Source organism: Scyliorhinus torazame, chromosome 18 (assembly GCF_047496885.1).
Source record: "Scyliorhinus torazame isolate Kashiwa2021f chromosome 18, sScyTor2.1, whole genome shotgun sequence".
Taxonomy (NCBI): Eukaryota; Metazoa; Chordata; class Chondrichthyes; order Carcharhiniformes; family Scyliorhinidae; genus Scyliorhinus; species Scyliorhinus torazame.
In genome coordinates this window covers 131,708,011-131,724,290 of record NC_092724.1, presented here as the reverse complement: position 1 = coordinate 131,724,290, position 16,280 = coordinate 131,708,011, and the positions used below count along the sequence as shown (strand labels likewise).

Genomic DNA, 16,280 nt, shown 5'->3' with positions numbered 1-16,280 from the left:
ACTCCTGAGGGAGCGGACAATCAGTGGGCGGCCCAATCCCAGGGAACAGTTGTCGCCCAGACAGGTGTTGCACTTCTAGAAAGTATGATCCCATCACTGGTGCAGATGCAGACAGAGCCAGAATCTACAGGAGGGAGTGTCAGAAACTTTACAGCGCCTGCAAGTCCAGCTGGAGGAGTACAACTGCCTTTAGGTGCAGAAGATGGTGCCGACAGTGCGTGGCACCCAGGCCAACACTGAAAGGGTGGCGTCCATAGTGAAAGGCCTTAGGCAAGATGTCAGAGCCATGTGTCAGGATGTTCAAGGCTTGTGGCACACTGTGCTGTCCATGGCTGAGGTGCAAGACAGGAGAGCCCAGTCATAGAATCATAGAATCCCCACAGTGCAGAAGGAGCCATTTGATCCATTGTGGCTGCATCGACCCTCTGAAATAGTACCCGACCCCGGCCCAATCTCCGCCTCATAATCCCGAAACCTCATCGAACTTTTGAACACGAAGGGGCAATTTAGCATGGCCAATCCATCTGACCTGCATATCTTTGGAAACCTGAGCACCCGGAGGAAATGCACACAGACTCGGGGAGAATGTGCCAACGCCACACAGTCAACCGAGGTCAGAACCGAACCTGGGTGCCTAGTGCTGTGAGGCAGCAGTGTTAATCACTATGCCACCATGCCACCCTTTCACAGGCTGACACATCCCTGGCACAGATTGGCATTGCTGCAGCGCTCTAGAGTGTGGCCCATTCACGAAGGGTCAGTGCCAGGCGCTGACTGACGTTGTCCATCACAGGGCAACATGACCGAGGCAGTGAGGGACATGTCTCAGTCTCAGTGAGCTGAGGGCATCGAGTCCGTGACTCCGACGAGGGCGGGTCTCCAGGTAGTGCCAGGTGACATTGGTGTCTCTGGAGCTCACTCTGGCCTCCCCTCCGTCCCGTGGAATAGCCCGGGGGCCATCGAGCACCCGAAGTGTGGAAGAAGTGTGAGTCCCATGCCGGTGCCTCCCTCAGGGAAGGCGCAGGAACACCTCAGCCCTTATGAATCGCCCCCACTTGACACTGGTGGATCTCATGGGCAACAGGCAGAACAGGGTGACCAAATCATCACCTTCAACTTCCGAAAGTTCAGCCAAACCGATCCAGGTCTAGGTCCTCCAGAGGACGGCCACCAGGGGCATCACAGGGCAGAGGGTGAGACACGCAGCAGGCCGCCTCCACTTCTGATGTTCTGTCTGGGAAAACACCTAGAAGGAGCGGTAAACCACCTAAGATAAGGAAGGTGGATGACTTAAGCTGGCTGGGGTGTATTAGATAGTAGTTAGGGATTAGGGTACACGTAGTCACCATTAAACACTTCTGCACCACCAGTCCAACCTGCCTCTAATCTCTGTCTGATGAGTGTGAAGGGTGGGCTGGGGTTGGGTGTTATGCGTCCGTTTGGTGGCAGGGCATGGGGGAAGAAGTGCGAGCCCGCCTTGTATGACAGCATCCGCATTGAATGAGCCCTAGCTGTTCAGCATCCCTCAACCCCTCCGCCAAGATATATGGATCTGTGAGCAGGATTTTCCAGCAGACATGCAGGGATCACCTGGGTATGTTAACCTAAAGGCAGGTGTCGGATCTCGTCAAACAGAGTTCATCTCACAGCGAGTCACTCCCATCTTCCTTTCCGTGGACAAGACCCACTGATACTGCCTGCCCAAGGCCAACACTCTGTGGCGATGCTGATAGGACGCTCGGAGGGGGAGGGGGAGCTGTGATAGCGGGAAGGAGTGGAAGATGAGAGGAAGATGGAATGAAGGATTGGGTGGCAGAGAAGAGATGGAAGGATTGGGTGGCAGGGAAGAGATGGAAGGACTGAGGGATAGGGAGGGGGTGAGGTTCAGGGGAAGGGGGATTCTGTTTGTGGGGGGAATTAATTAGGTGGGGGGAGGGGGGGCAGGGTGATGAAGCTGCCGGTGGCCTGGCCTCCTATTTGGTAGATCAGGAAGTGACGTGTGCAGCTCAAGATACGCTTCCCAGGCCTGGGTCTCTCTGGTGGGGCGCTCCAAGAGAGGGTCTCGGGCATAGTGGTGTCCTGCACAACATCGCTCAGCACATCGAACAACTTCATCTCCTCCCGATTTACCAACTAGGAGGCCAGGCCACTGGATCACACGTTGGGCGGCCCGCCCAGCCAGCTCAGGCTCCACGCCCGCATCCGCCTGGAAACCAGCGACCTCAAATGAGGCTTGCCATTCTTCCTCCTCCTCCAGCATGTCACCCCGCTGCTGTGCGATGTTGTGCAGGATGCAGCAGGCCACCATGATGCTCAAGGCCCTTTCTTGGAGCTCCCTACCAGAGAGTTCCAGGCATGGGAAGCGCATCTTGAATAAGCTGATGCACCGCTCGATGATGCTCCTGGTTGCTGCATGGGTATCTGCGGTGGAGCGGGGAAGGACAGAGACCATCAGTAAGATCGAGGATTCCCTTGACCATCCAATGCCACCAGGTTAGATGGTCACCCTGAGTTGTACTGCTGTGCCACCCTCAGCAGTGACCTGTGACCCACCCCCACCCGGATGAGATGATGTCATCCGCACTGCAACCCTGTCCCCATCAGTGACTGGCACTTGGCCTGTGATTGGGGAGCCCCTATCTTCACCACCTGTCCCTGCCAACAGGGGTACCGATGGATGCTGCAACCCGTGTGAACAATAGACTCTGTGGCTCCTGTCCTGTTTCTCCCAGTGGAGTCAACTGTGGGTCTTCTCACTGGGTGAGCTGAGTGTCATCCTGCCAGCAGGGCGGCAACTGGTGTGGTGGAGACGGTCAACTTGTGCTGCCAGTCACGGTAAGAGGCTGGTGTGCGGGCGGGTCTTACAGATGGGGCTAAGCGAAGTATGTGTGCATGTGGTGGGAGCTTAGCTGCAGTATTATGTGGAGCCTGAGTTTTACACACAGGTTGTGACAGGGAGCTGGTCAGGTATGCTGGCCCGTAGCAAAATGGATGTGATGAGGGGTGTGGTGGACAGGCAAGGCTTGGAGACATCTCGTGATTCTCAGGGGTGGGTTAGCTGATAGCGTCAGGAGTGGGTCCTTTACTTTGAGCGGGGCTGTGTGTCAGGGAGGGTTCCAACAACCACATGCATCTGTCCTGTGTCCATTGTTTGGGGTGAGCTCTAACAATCCCCTGTTTCCTATGCTGTGGGGCTGTGTTTCTGAGGAGTGCACCAACACTTGGTGGGCAGGCGATTGAGCATGCCACGCCCACCCTGGTGATAATACTGCTGGGTGGGTTTCATATGACCAGGTGCCGTCAGCAGTCTCAACAGCCAGGAGCCAGTAAGGTGCAGCTAAAGGGTGGGTTTAAATGAAATAATGCAGCAATGTGGGTCTGAGCCAAGCCACCCTGATGCTGAGGGGGTTACCCGAGCCCATGCACTTGACACCAAGTTGTTCCCTGCTACTCCCCGAGGCAGACGCCCCCCACCATGGGCGAAAAGTTTTGAGAATTTTCTTACCTTCTTGCTTCCCCCTAACAGCTACGGACCTCGGGCACCGATTGTAAATACTTGCAACAATTCACTCCGGCGCGACTCCCGTCTGAGAGGAGTGGAGCATCCGGTGTCCCGCCCGTTAATCGTAGTCAAATCCATGCAAATCGCGGACACTTGTGGGGGCGTGATGCGAGAACCTCAGCGGCTGCCAGCGGCTGACCGCAACATCGCAGTGGAATTGGTGCCAGGCGCCAATCCCATATTTTTGCTCGAGGCAACATTCTCCGGCTGATTCTCGCTGCCGCCGTCGGGCCGCATTTATCCAGTCCATTGCAAATCGGGCACAATAAAATAAAATAATTTGTGCCTTGTTTCGGTACAAATTACATATTTCTGCTCTTAAAAAATTAATATGAAACAGTTGTCTTTAAACATTGGTCTTTACCGCACTAACTGAAGTGGTTGCATTCAGGTCTGGAGCGTGTTTAAAGGCACCTTATGCTCATCTAAGACACATTAAAGACATGCTGTCATTGCTTCCAAATTACTCCGTCTTTTAGAGTAGATGGCACTTGATTAAAACATATGGGAAGATATTTGGAACATATGGGAAGATGTCACTCAGTGAACAAAACTACAATACTCACTAGGTAATATAATGCACGATGACTGGTAGACAATATGGCAGACATCTGCATACGTTTATATTGATTTTGGAATATTTAGAAAAATTCTATAGTTAATTGCCGTCAATTAACACTGCATTGATGTCAGTGTAAATTGAGGGGATTTTGATTGTGATTGCCACTTGTTATTGGCGTTGGTTAGAGTCTCGCATGTGAATGGCTAAAGGATGTTCAGTCTCAAGCCATAAAGCCTTTGCTCTTATTCACACAATGGGCCAGCTTTTCATTTCCCTCATTGCTAAAATTGGAAGTCCTCAGATCTTTGGCATCAGTTTTTGAAAACCGTTGAGAGAGCACAGCAAGAAGATTGAGGCCTGTCCTGCTGGTGAAAGGACTTCACTGTAACGTTGTTCTGGTATAGTGGAAGTATTAGCAATCACAGCATTTGTAGATGTAGTAAAGTAGTGGAAATAACAGTGGTAGGTATAATAAAGTAATAATGGAGGAAGTTACAATAAAGTTGCAGTGGCAGAAGTAATGTAGAAATAGTTTTTAGATAAATAATTTTACAAAGTAAAAATAACACCAACAGCCACTTTATACAGCCATCGCTTCTGGTATATAGACCATGAATTTCAGCTCCCTTACCCCAGTGGCAGGCTGGCTCTCTGACTAGGATAAGGAAGCTGGGGTTAGCAGTAATGAAAGCGATTGGATACTGGTCTCCCGGAATCCAAAATAAAAGGACCAGTTTTAAAAATAGCTAACCTTGAACTGGCTTTTTCCTCAAACCCCATTCAACTCTCCCAAACCGTGGTGACAATTAGGTGTCAGATCAACAGTCCTCATTACATCTGGATCCATACATACCTCCTGCCCCTAATATGGAGGTTGGCCTAATGATGGTGCAAACTCCATGTCCAGTTACTACCAGCAAGAACGTTTTGTCCTTTAATCCTCTAAACCTACACTTTTGCACATTAACCCAATAAACCTACTGTTTCAAACACCGACCTTTTAAACCTATCGTTTCACACACTAATCTTTTAAACCTGTTGTTTTATGCATTAATCCTCTAACCCTGCTGCTTCACACATTAATCCTCTAACCCTGCAGCTTCACACATTAATCCTCTAATCCTGCTATTTCGCACATTATCCCTTTTAAACCTGCTGTTTCACCCCATAACTCTTTCAGGGCAACAGACCACTCTTCAGTTTCTGAACAGCATTTCACATTTAAGGTGTTTTCTGAAATCGTCGTGCACAAAATCCTTAATTAGAATACTATCACACTCATTTTGTCAGGATGCTTACCACAGGTCTAAACTTTTGATGTGACATATGGGGCAAAATTCTCCGGTATCGGCGTGATGTCCGTCGACTGGCGCCCAAAACGGCGCAAATCAGTCGGGCATCGCGCCGCCCCAAAGGTGCGGAATGCTCTGCACCTTTGGGGGCCGAGCCCCAACCTTAAGGGGCTAGGCCCGCGCCGGACGAATTTCCGCCCCACCAGCTGGCGGAAAAGGCCTTTGGTGCCCCACCAGCTGGCGCGGAAATGACATCTCCGGGCGGCGCATGCGCGGGAGCGTTAGCGGCCGCTGACGGCATTCCCGTGCATGCGCAGTGGAGGGAGTCTCTTCCGCCTCCGCCATGGTGGAGACCGTGGCGAAGGCGGAAGGAAAAGAGTGCCCCCACGCCACAGGCCCACCCGCGGATTGGTGGGCCCCGATCGCGGGCCAGGCCACCGTGGGGGCACCCCCCCGGGGCCAGATCGCCCCACGCCCCCCCAGGACCCCGGAGCCCGCCCGCGCCGCCTTGTCCCGCCGGTAAGGTAGGTGGTTTAATCTATGCCAGCGGGACAGGCATTTTAGCAGCGGGACTTCGGCCCATCCGGGCCGGATAATCGCGGGGGGGGGGCCCGCCAACCGGCGCGGCGCGATTCCTGCCCCCGCCGAATCTCCGGTGCCGGAGAATTCGGCAACCGGCGGGGGCGGGATTCACGCCAGCCCCCGGCGATTCTCCGACCCGGCGGGGGGTCAGAGAATCTCACCCCTGAAATGTGAGCATATATGAACAACAAAAGACCACGGAAAACTGCCTCTTCAAGAAGCAGCAAGAGCATCCATCAATGCCCAAATCAGGCTAATCCTTAGTCTAACACCCAGTATTTTCAGATTCTTACAGATTATGAAGGCTCCACATGGACTGACTCACTGGTATCATCGGCTCCCTTATTAAAGACAAATAGCTGTGAGGAAATATATTTCTTTTATAGCATTATTGAGTTCTGGTGTAGTAGCTGTCATGCCAATGATACCAGTGGAGCGGTTAGTGTCAATGGGGATACAGTCATTAACCTAAAATGCCTCGTCAATTTTGTCTTTCCAAAAGTTAATTCAGCTCCTTTTCATCGTCTGATTCAGTCGATCACCCAGACCAGCTTCCATACCAGCTTTTGTTACTAAAACATTCAGCAGACTGTTAACATGGAGCGCAGAATCCATTTTCAGATTGAAATGCGTGTGCACCTCGGTTTATTTCTAATTGAGTCCATTGGGTAACCTATCCCATAGTGTGAGCACACAATCCTTGGGGAATTTGCGATTATTGTTAGCAGGAAAACTAGTGATACCGCATACACATGTTCATATAAGCATTCCGGTAGGAAAAGCTGTCCAAAATGAAAAACGTGCTCTATACAATAACCTATGTGTCCAATAATCCTACTTCGTTCAGTCACATATAACATAACACACCCACTGGGTCTCTGTTAAATTCACTGAAACTACTTTAAAAGATCAAGTGAACAAGTTTGGAATGTCTCGCTTACCTTAGAACCCCGCTCATTAAAAATTATTTCAACGTCTAAAATTTTACCAAATTGCTGTAAAAGAAAGAGAGACAATCATTAGAAATATTGTACTCTGATTCATCCACGTAAAAACTTCAGAAACAACCCTTTTCATAATGGAGTTGAAAGACCCCTGCTTCCTTGCAATGGACAAGCCGCTCCTGGTGTTGAAGGAGACCAAAACATAGACATTATCCAAGGTAATTGAACATGGGAACGTCTATAATGGGAGTTTCCTCTTCCCAATTTAATTGCTTTGCAGTATTCAGTTTCTTATTAATAAACGATTATCTCTGTAACACAGGAGATAATCCACATCATTTTCTCATAGAAGGTGTCATGCAATTACGTACTTGTAAATTTATTCAAAATAAAATGACATGACCAGGCTTTCCAATTTTCAGGATAGAATCATTAAAAGTAAAAACCACAAACAGATAAAAATACACTCTTCAACTTTGACTATTTCATATGATATTATTGTTAACAAATGTGAGTCTGTGTTTATGAACTTATATCAAAGTAACAGTGAAGATTGTTCCACAAAATTGTTATTTGCACCAGAATTAATAGATTTCAATTCAAGAGCGGAGTAAAGTTAATATATTAACTCTGATGTATAAATTGTTTGAATGTGGGAAACACCCAAGCACCCCTAAAATGACCCATTCGAAAAAAAAAAATTACTAAAGTATGCAATGTACAGATAAGCAATGATCCTCAATTCACGACTTTTGGCTACTCAACATGAGTGACATTCCATCAAAGATGTGATTACTCTTGGAGCAAGAAAATCAGCCCAGAGCATGCACATGACAGCAACAAGTGGGTTGGGGCAGTCATATATTGAGGAGTTGAAAGATATTAATTGCATGAGCTTGTGCTTGTAGTTTAAATATCATCAAAACTCGTTCAATTAGTGACTTGATTCTCCATCTATTACCACATTGGTATGGGCATAAGCTTCCAACAGCTATAAAAGATAGAACTTATGGCTGCGGTGAACAGCATATGTGCAAGTGTTTCCATAAATGTACAAGTGATTTTGCATTTATATATATATGTACAGATCTGTAATTCATCAACCTCCCATTTTGCAAGCCATTATTATTCATGGAAAAGCCTGATCTTATATTGGGAAAGGGCTGCACAAAAGAGGAGATTGTTAGCAATAAAGTACAACAAGTAGAATACATAGTTGAAGCAATGGACTTGTGATGCAGATATGAAAATTACAGGGAAATAATCTTCACATCTTATAATAGGTATCAAGGTAAACCACACACTCTGGTAGCGATATTGGGTTTTCTTTCTCTCTATGTTACACAGGAAAATTGCAGCTTGCATGTATTATATATAAAAGAATGAGCTATTAGGCAGGGAGTTTCATGTTTGAGTAAGCTGATCATTCCATGTGAACCATGTCTCAGATGTGAGAAGCACAATAATGAAATTGCAATATTTTGTGTCAATCCTGGATATTATCCCTTTGCACAAAGGTTTATAACCTCAATATTTCTCCGCTCAGAATGTCCTCTTTAAGGGCAAACTATGGACCATGCCACTGTGGTATCAGGTTAACACCAAACTTAGTAGCTCCACTTAATGGCCAATTTTGGACCATGTCTCTATGGTCCCTGGTTAACTCTAGACCTGGGATGTGGGGCAAAAGTTGAATCAGGAGCACCTGTTGTTTGGCCATTACACATTCCATTTGATAGCAAAAATAGTATCCTTGGCATTCATGTGCACTTTTAGGGTATGTTGTGCTGGACACCATATTGATGAGGGCATCAATTGGTGGTCAATACTGACTTGTCTCCAGCCATCTCATTTAGAGAGCAACACTCCAACTAATGCCATCTTTTAACCTTGCATAGCTAAACACAGCAGCAGGAAGGGACCCCCACCAGCACTACATAAAAGGACCATTAACTACCTGAAGGTTAGTTGCTGGTTGATTTTTTCTGGTTGTTTCTTTAATTCTACAACTGTTTCCTGCTTTAGATAGCTGTTTAAATTTGTCTACCTTTACAAGGGGTGGTGTGGCAGGTGCTCGAGGAGGATTTGCCGACTTCAAGGCTTCTGCACAAACCAATTGCTCTCAAACATGTGTGCCTTAGTAGCCATTCGTCTTGGAATACAGCATGGCATGGAGAATCAACAGGGACCATGAAAAATAGGATAAGCTGCTGGAGGATGGAGGGGGTGAAGGAAGAGAGAGCGACCAACATATTCTCTTTGTGGCCAGGATATTTACGAAGAACTAATCTCCAGTAACTCCAATTCCAATTCTCCATCGACAGTCCTACACCTTCCCTATGTCACTGGCCATCATGGCATCATCTTCACTGTATTGCAAAAAGCAAAGCAAACACAAAAACATTCCAAATCAAATTTCTACATAACATCTGGCATTGACCTTCATGGTTATCTGCTCCAAATGTCTTCTGAGCATGTGTCTGGTGGGCCTCCTGGCTCCTTCTGGATCTCTCCTCCTTTGCACCTCCTTCATCAAAGCTGTCACTGCAGTCCAAAAAGCTTGGGACCTGTGCTCTCCCAGGTTGTGCCATTGTTCTGCCTTCCCTAACTCACAACAGCCTCCCAGCACCTGTTCCAGTCACCATACATCTTCCCCTTCAAAGGTGCAGGCTGGATTTAAGCAATCCAAAGTTAGCTTTTTCTGATGTTTGCCTTGCCTCATGTTACCCCCCCCCCGTTCAGGCTAGCAACCAATTAATAGAGGGCTAACTCGACACTGTGCCACGACGCTAGTGTGCTGTCTGCATTGCAGGGTGGGGTGTATCGCACCCTGTTTCAGTGGGGTGAGGGGGGTTGGGGTGCACTGTCGGATTTAGCACCCCTTGTCTTCACATAAGGGACATCCCTGAATCCATTCTCTAGGGTCCTTCCCTGGCGAATTCTGCACCCAGACTTCTCAATTTTGCTGTTGTTCCTTTCAACAGTTAAAAATTCCTTCATTCTGTTAGTTCAGAAATATTTTTATCTATTACATTTCAGAAAAAAAAGCTACATACATAATAACAATAATCTGCAGCCAAGGAGATTTCTACCCTGGTCGTCTTATCCAGGTATTCTCATTAAAACAAAACATTAACATGGTCATACGTGAGCATTTCCATGAATATTGATTGAAAAGATAACCTATTTTGCGATATCCTTCGGATTTATACCTAATGATAGAATATCTTTATCTGTAAATTAATTTTCAGTGCATGTATTTTATCCACATTTTATAGCCTCCAAAGCTGTTCCTGTGTTTTTAAAATTTAATTTCCCATTATACTGCATTACGTTTAAGCTAAGGTAAAAGCGTTTAATATTTCACCATGAATAAATCATTTTGTTGAAAGTACAGCAGAAATATTTCTGCAGAAAAGCAAGTAACATTCCACTTAGAATTCCTGGCCAATTTTTCATTACTGAACACTTGTTTCGTTCCCAACTCCAAACACCTTCATCAGAATCTCCACAAATGATTTTCTGCAAATGATTAATTCTGATTATAAAACAAATTAGAGAACTGAACAGAGCCACAGATCGTATCTGGAATTTGTAATATTCGGATAGCGAACTGAATTGCCCTATTTTCTGTTGGGGTTTTTGCCAGTGTTCAAATTGTTATTTAATGCTTATGGGATTCAATGACTATTTCTGATAAGTGAATACAATTTTGGCAGAAAGAAGGCTGCTCACTAAACAGCAATAGCTTCCAGTTCTACTTTTGTGTTCAATTCTATTTGCTCATTTTATCATTTCATTTGATGGAATGCAGGATTGCTCCAAAACGGCAAATAAAGATTCCTGTGACTGGTCTGAAATTGTGTGGTGGGAACTAGATTTGTCCAGTTATTGATTTATTAGGGACAGACTGTCGGTAAAAATTGTTATGTGTTGCAGTTATAATCAGACATAAAACATGCAATTTAGTGGCGGGCGAGCGATGTTCAATTTGCCAAAGCATTGGCCCCACTGTCAAATTAATTGGACCAGGTTTTTAGACATCCCAAGTATAATGTCTGCTTAAGGACCTCTTTCACAAATTGGTCATCTTCGGAGAGGTGTAAATTTGAACCTTACCCCAATCATGATTATTCAACGGCCTCTGCAGTTGCCAACAAGTAAGTTCTTCAATCTTTCCACCACAATTCCTCCTTCCCTCTTGTAGGCTGCTGCAACACCCACTCCCCTCCCTCCCACCACAACCCCTGCACTGCTACCAAACCACCCCCACTCACCACTGCCCCAGAGGGGCAGGTGGTTTCGTCCACTGGGGGTGCTGCCTGCGAAGGAGCTGCTAGCACCGGTAGCTCACCCTGAATATTTGGATGAGACATGGGGCTGGATTCTCTGTTTCAGGGACTATGTCCCCACACCATTGTGAAAACAGTGGCCTTTCACACCAGAAAAACTGGCTTCAAAAGGCCACGGCTGGGATTCTCCCTTTTGGGGATTAAGCCCCCACGCCTGCCGGAAACTGGGTGAGAATCACTCCGGACTTTTTCCTCAAGTCCGGGGTGATTCTCCATTTTCCAGGGGGGTAGCAGGGCCCCGGCCTGGCTGCCAGCGGGGCCCTATTGTCCAGGCCGCGCATGCGCACGGCGGCCGCAAACCCACTTTGCAGGCGCCATGGCGGAGCCACACAGTGGGCCCGCACGGAGTAAGGTAGGTCACTCCCCAGATCGCAATGACCCGCCGATCGGTGGCCACTGCTGAGGCCCCCCCCCCCCCCCCCCCCAGGGCTGCCATCGTGGCTGCTGGTCCGAGCTCCCGCCGGGTGGTACCAGATGTAAACCACGGCGGCGGGAATTGCCGCGGGGGCCTATTTCAGTGGCCCCCCACTGGCGCCGCGGCGACTGCGGGGGCGCAATTGGCACCGATTATCCAGTTGCCGTAGAATTGGCGGCCTGGCGTCTGAGGGGCGTGGCGGGAATTTCCCGTGCCCCGGGCGATTCTTCGGCGCGAGCTCGGAGAATCCCGGACCACATCTTCACAGCCCTGCAGGGGGCTAGCAGGGACCCGTTGAAGCTCGCTGATCCGGAATGTTGCAGAGACGGGCTCCTGCACTTCCGGGTCAGAGACCACGCATGCGCATGGCGGCGGCCTCCAGTGCTCCATGGCGGACTCAGACCGCGGAACTGGACCGCGTAAATAGTGCCCCCGATCGGCTGTGTGCCCGACCCGGACGGCCCGCTAAAAATACCCCGGTCCCGTATGAGACCCCCGGCCCTCCGATCGGCCCGCCCCCAACCATGGCGGCTGCGTACTGAATCTGCAGCCGCCTCGCAAGTTTCCCGAACGGCTGGGACCATGTGAATATATGTTATAAGCAACTATACTTACATAGATAATTCCCCTCGCAAATTTTTACAAAGGCGGTTCTATTGGGAAAGAAATGGTAACTGGAGATAAGATTTATGGATGGAAAGTAACAACTGTGGACAAAATGTGTGCGAATACACAAGACTTTTAATATGATATATAGATTACCCTATCAAACAATCTAAGTTACAGTCATCTTTGAGCAATGCAGAGGAAATGGGGCTTTACAAACATAAAGTGCATTGATCCAGTTTGAAGGACTAGAAATTAGCAGATGAAATTTCTTTTGCTAAAATGAACTTGTCTTTGTTCTCTGTAATATCAATATCTTCCCTCTCGCCTTTTAGTATTGTTTTTGAGGGCATCATTTCTCTGTTCAATTGCTGCATTGTGTTTTAAATCTTAATGAACCCTCAGGGAGAAGTTGAGATACTCATCGCAATATCTTTCCTTTTCTGACAGGATATAATAAAGGCTTTTATCATAAATGGCTAATTACTACAAAACTCTCATTTTAATTGCCGTGAAAAGTCTCCAAATTCTATTTTCTGCTGGAGAAAAGGTGGACTCAAAGTGCTTAGTTGACACATCGGAACATCGGAGAGAGTTGACAAATGTAGAGAAATTCTCAGAGCCTCTTTCTAAATGATTGCTAATGTCAAAACGTAATTTGCAGACCATTTAAGCAAGATCTGGAACATTTAAAAAAAAACTGTGCCCAGTCAACCATTCTATGGTGACCAAGAAGAAATACTTCCTGACTAAGAGGCTGGTCAGGTCATTTTATTAAAGCACAGGCCTTTCAGATACACTCCAAGTGTCCACAGATTTATCAGCTCTGCATTGGAAATTGGTGTCGTTGTAGTTTGAGTGCTGGTTTTTAAAATGTAGCCTCAACAGAGAAGTTCCTGCTAAGTGTGCTGAATCATGGAGAGTAAATTCTCATCTGTATTGCCTGGTCTAAAGTATCACCTGGGTGGAATACAGAGAAAAATATCCTGGTGGACAGCATCATAAGCAGAGCACAGACAATTTTCCTTCCATTATGAAGGTGGACGAGCAACTCAGAGGCCCAGGCTAACATTCTGGAGATGCGGGTTCAAATCCCACCACGGCAGCTGGTGGAATTTAAATTCAGTTAATAAATCTGGAATTGTAAAGCTGGCCTCAGTCATGATGGTCATGAAACTATCAACGATTGTCGTAAAAATCCATCTGGTTCACTCGTGTTCTTTAGGGAAGGGACTCTACTGTCCCTCTCTGATCTGGCCTACATGTGACTCCAGATCCACAGCAATGTGGTTGACTCTGAGCTACTTTCTGAAATGACCTAGCAAGGTCAGTACAAGGGCAATTAGGGAATCGCTACAAATGCAGGCTTTGCCAGCGACACCCACAGCCCATGAAAGAATATTTTAAAAATATATACACAGGAACATGAGTAGGCCATTGAGCCTGCCCCATCATTCAGATCATGGCTGATTCCAATATCCCTTGATGTCTTTAGTATCCAGGAATGATCAATTTCTGTCTTGAAAATGCTCAGTGATTGAGCCGCCACAGCCCTCTGGGATAGAGAATTTCAAAGATTCACCATCCTCTGAGTGAAGTTATTCCCCCGCATGTCAGTCTAAAATGGCCGGCCCTTTAGTCTGAGATACAAAACTAACTGCTCCGTTAAGGCTGACCACACACATGATAGCTGGAGCATTCTGACTGGACATTTTCAACTTCTCCCATAACCTTGTAATTGCCTGGAACAGGCAGCAAAATTGAAAAACTTTGCCCCAATAAGTTAAATAATGTTCTGGTAAGCTCCTCTCCAATCCTCTCAGGCAATCACACTTGTACAGGCGACCACATGGATCCATGTGTTGACTGTAATACCATTTACCGCATGATTGTTAACCAGTCAAGAACTGGCCCAGCTCTCTCTTGAAGACACACAACAAAGAACAACAAAGAACAAAGAAACGTACAGCACAGGAACAGACCCTTCGGCCCTCCAAACCTACGCCGACCATGCTGCCCATTTAAACTAAAATCTTCTACACTTCCAGGGTCTGTATCCCTCTATTCCCATCCTATTCATGTATTTGTCAAGACGCCCTTTAAACGTCACTATCATCCCTGCTTCCACCAGCCTCTCCGGCAGCGAGTTCCAGGTACCCACTACCCTCTGTGTAAAAAAACTTGCCTCGTACATCTACTCTAAACCTTGCCCCTCTCACCTTATAGCTATGCCCTCTAGTAATTGACCCCTCTACCCTGGAAAAAGCCTCTGACTATCCACTCTGTCTATGCCCCTCATAATTTTATAAATCTCTATCAAGTCGCCCCTCAACCTCCGACGTTCCAGTGAGAACAAACCAAGTTTATTCAACCACTCTTCATAGCTAATGCCCTCCATACCAGGCAACATCCTGGTAAATCTCTTCTGCACCCTTTCCAAAGCCTCCACATCCTTCTGGTAGTGTGGCGACCAGAATTGAACACTATACTCCAAGTGTGGCCTAACTAAGGTTCTATACAGCTGCAACATGACTTGCCAATTTTTATACTCAATGCCTCGGCCAATGAAGGCAAGCATGCCGTATGCCTTCTTGACTACCTTCTCCATCTGTGTTGCCACTTTCAGTGACCTGTGGACCTGTACACCTAGATCTCTCTGGCTGTCAATACTCGAGGGTTCTACCATTCCCTGTATATTCCCTACCTGTATTAGACCTTCCAAAATGCATTACCTCACATTTGTCCGGATTAAACTCCATCTGCCATCTCTCCACCCAAGTCTCCAAACGATCTAAATCCTGCTGCATCTTCTGACAGTCCTCATCACTATCTGCAATTCCACCAACCTTTGTGTCATCCGCAAACTTACTAATCAGACCAGTTACATTTCCCTCCAAATCATTTATATATATTACGAACAGCAAGGGTCCCAGCACTGATCCCTGCGGAACACCACTAGTCACAGCCCTCCAATCAGAAAAGCACCCTCCCATTGCTACTCTCTGCCTTCTATGACCTAGCCAGTTCTGTATCCATCTTGCCAGCTTGCCTCTGATCCCGTGTGACCTCACCTTTTGTACCAGTCTGCCATGAGGGACCTTGTCAAAAGCCTCACTGAAGTCCATATAGACAACATCCACTGCCCTACCTGCATCAATCATCTTTGAGTCACAAGGCTCAGTAGCCACCACACAAGTCAATAACACATTCAGAGGCTCACAAGAACAATCGCCTAACATCGAGTCCACGGCTGCACTCGTGAAAATCTATCTCACTCCAGCCTCCCCTGACCTTCGCTGAGTTCATGTAAAGGTGTTGGCAACCTTCCTGACAGTTGTGGTATTAGTCTGTGGAGCCATCTGCGCAACATTTCAATTCAGCTGCATTTGCAATTGTGGCCTACTCTGAAGTTTTGCCGCAAATGTAATTTTAAATCTTTAAGGATTACAAACTGATTATGAATCGACAGTACGGGAATTAAAAACTTGACGGGAACGAGTCAGAGGAAATTTGATCAACCTTTGAGGCTGGAGTTTAGCGACTGTTGGTCGGTACAGAGAAAGTTTAAAAGCACGTTGTGTATAATGGCCATTGCTTAAAGGGTCTGAGTGGCTGGGAAGAATATTCCATCCCCTGACACTTACCTCTGACTTTGACAAACAGACGCAGCATAAATATTGGACAAGTGTACACTGCCTTCAGAGGAAGTACTTAAAAAATTGATTCCTGCATAATAACAATCAAAAATACATCTACATGACCTTCTTACAAACAGACACTTTTCAGTGAAAAAAATCAGAACTGGCTGTCAAACAACATACGGCAGCAGAATCTAAATGCGTTTGTTGCTGTTAATTGTGCAGTGTTGTCAAGCAAGATACATATGTGTTTATACATTATATATTTAAAAATTTACTCTGCTACAGTCCCCTTTTTAATGAAAATTCCTACATTCATATTGAACA

At 46.8% G+C, this 16,280-nt stretch overlaps 1 protein-coding gene across 32 annotated transcripts in view; it reads right to left on the bottom strand.

Annotated features, from left to right (window-relative positions):
• Positions 1–16,280, bottom strand: part of rbfox3a (RNA binding fox-1 homolog 3a) — a 1,900,245-nt gene that overhangs the window by 101,391 nt on the left and 1,782,574 nt on the right. For all 32 annotated transcript variants that reach the window (XR_011936209.1, XR_011936210.1, XR_011936211.1 and 29 more), the window contains one exon: positions 6,940–6,993. Coding sequence is in view for 25 of the 32 variants with exons in the window: in XM_072483360.1 (XP_072339461.1) it covers positions 6,940–6,993 (54 nt within the window). In the remaining 7 variants the exon portion in view is untranslated. The remainder of the gene's footprint in view (positions 1–6,939; positions 6,994–16,280) is intronic.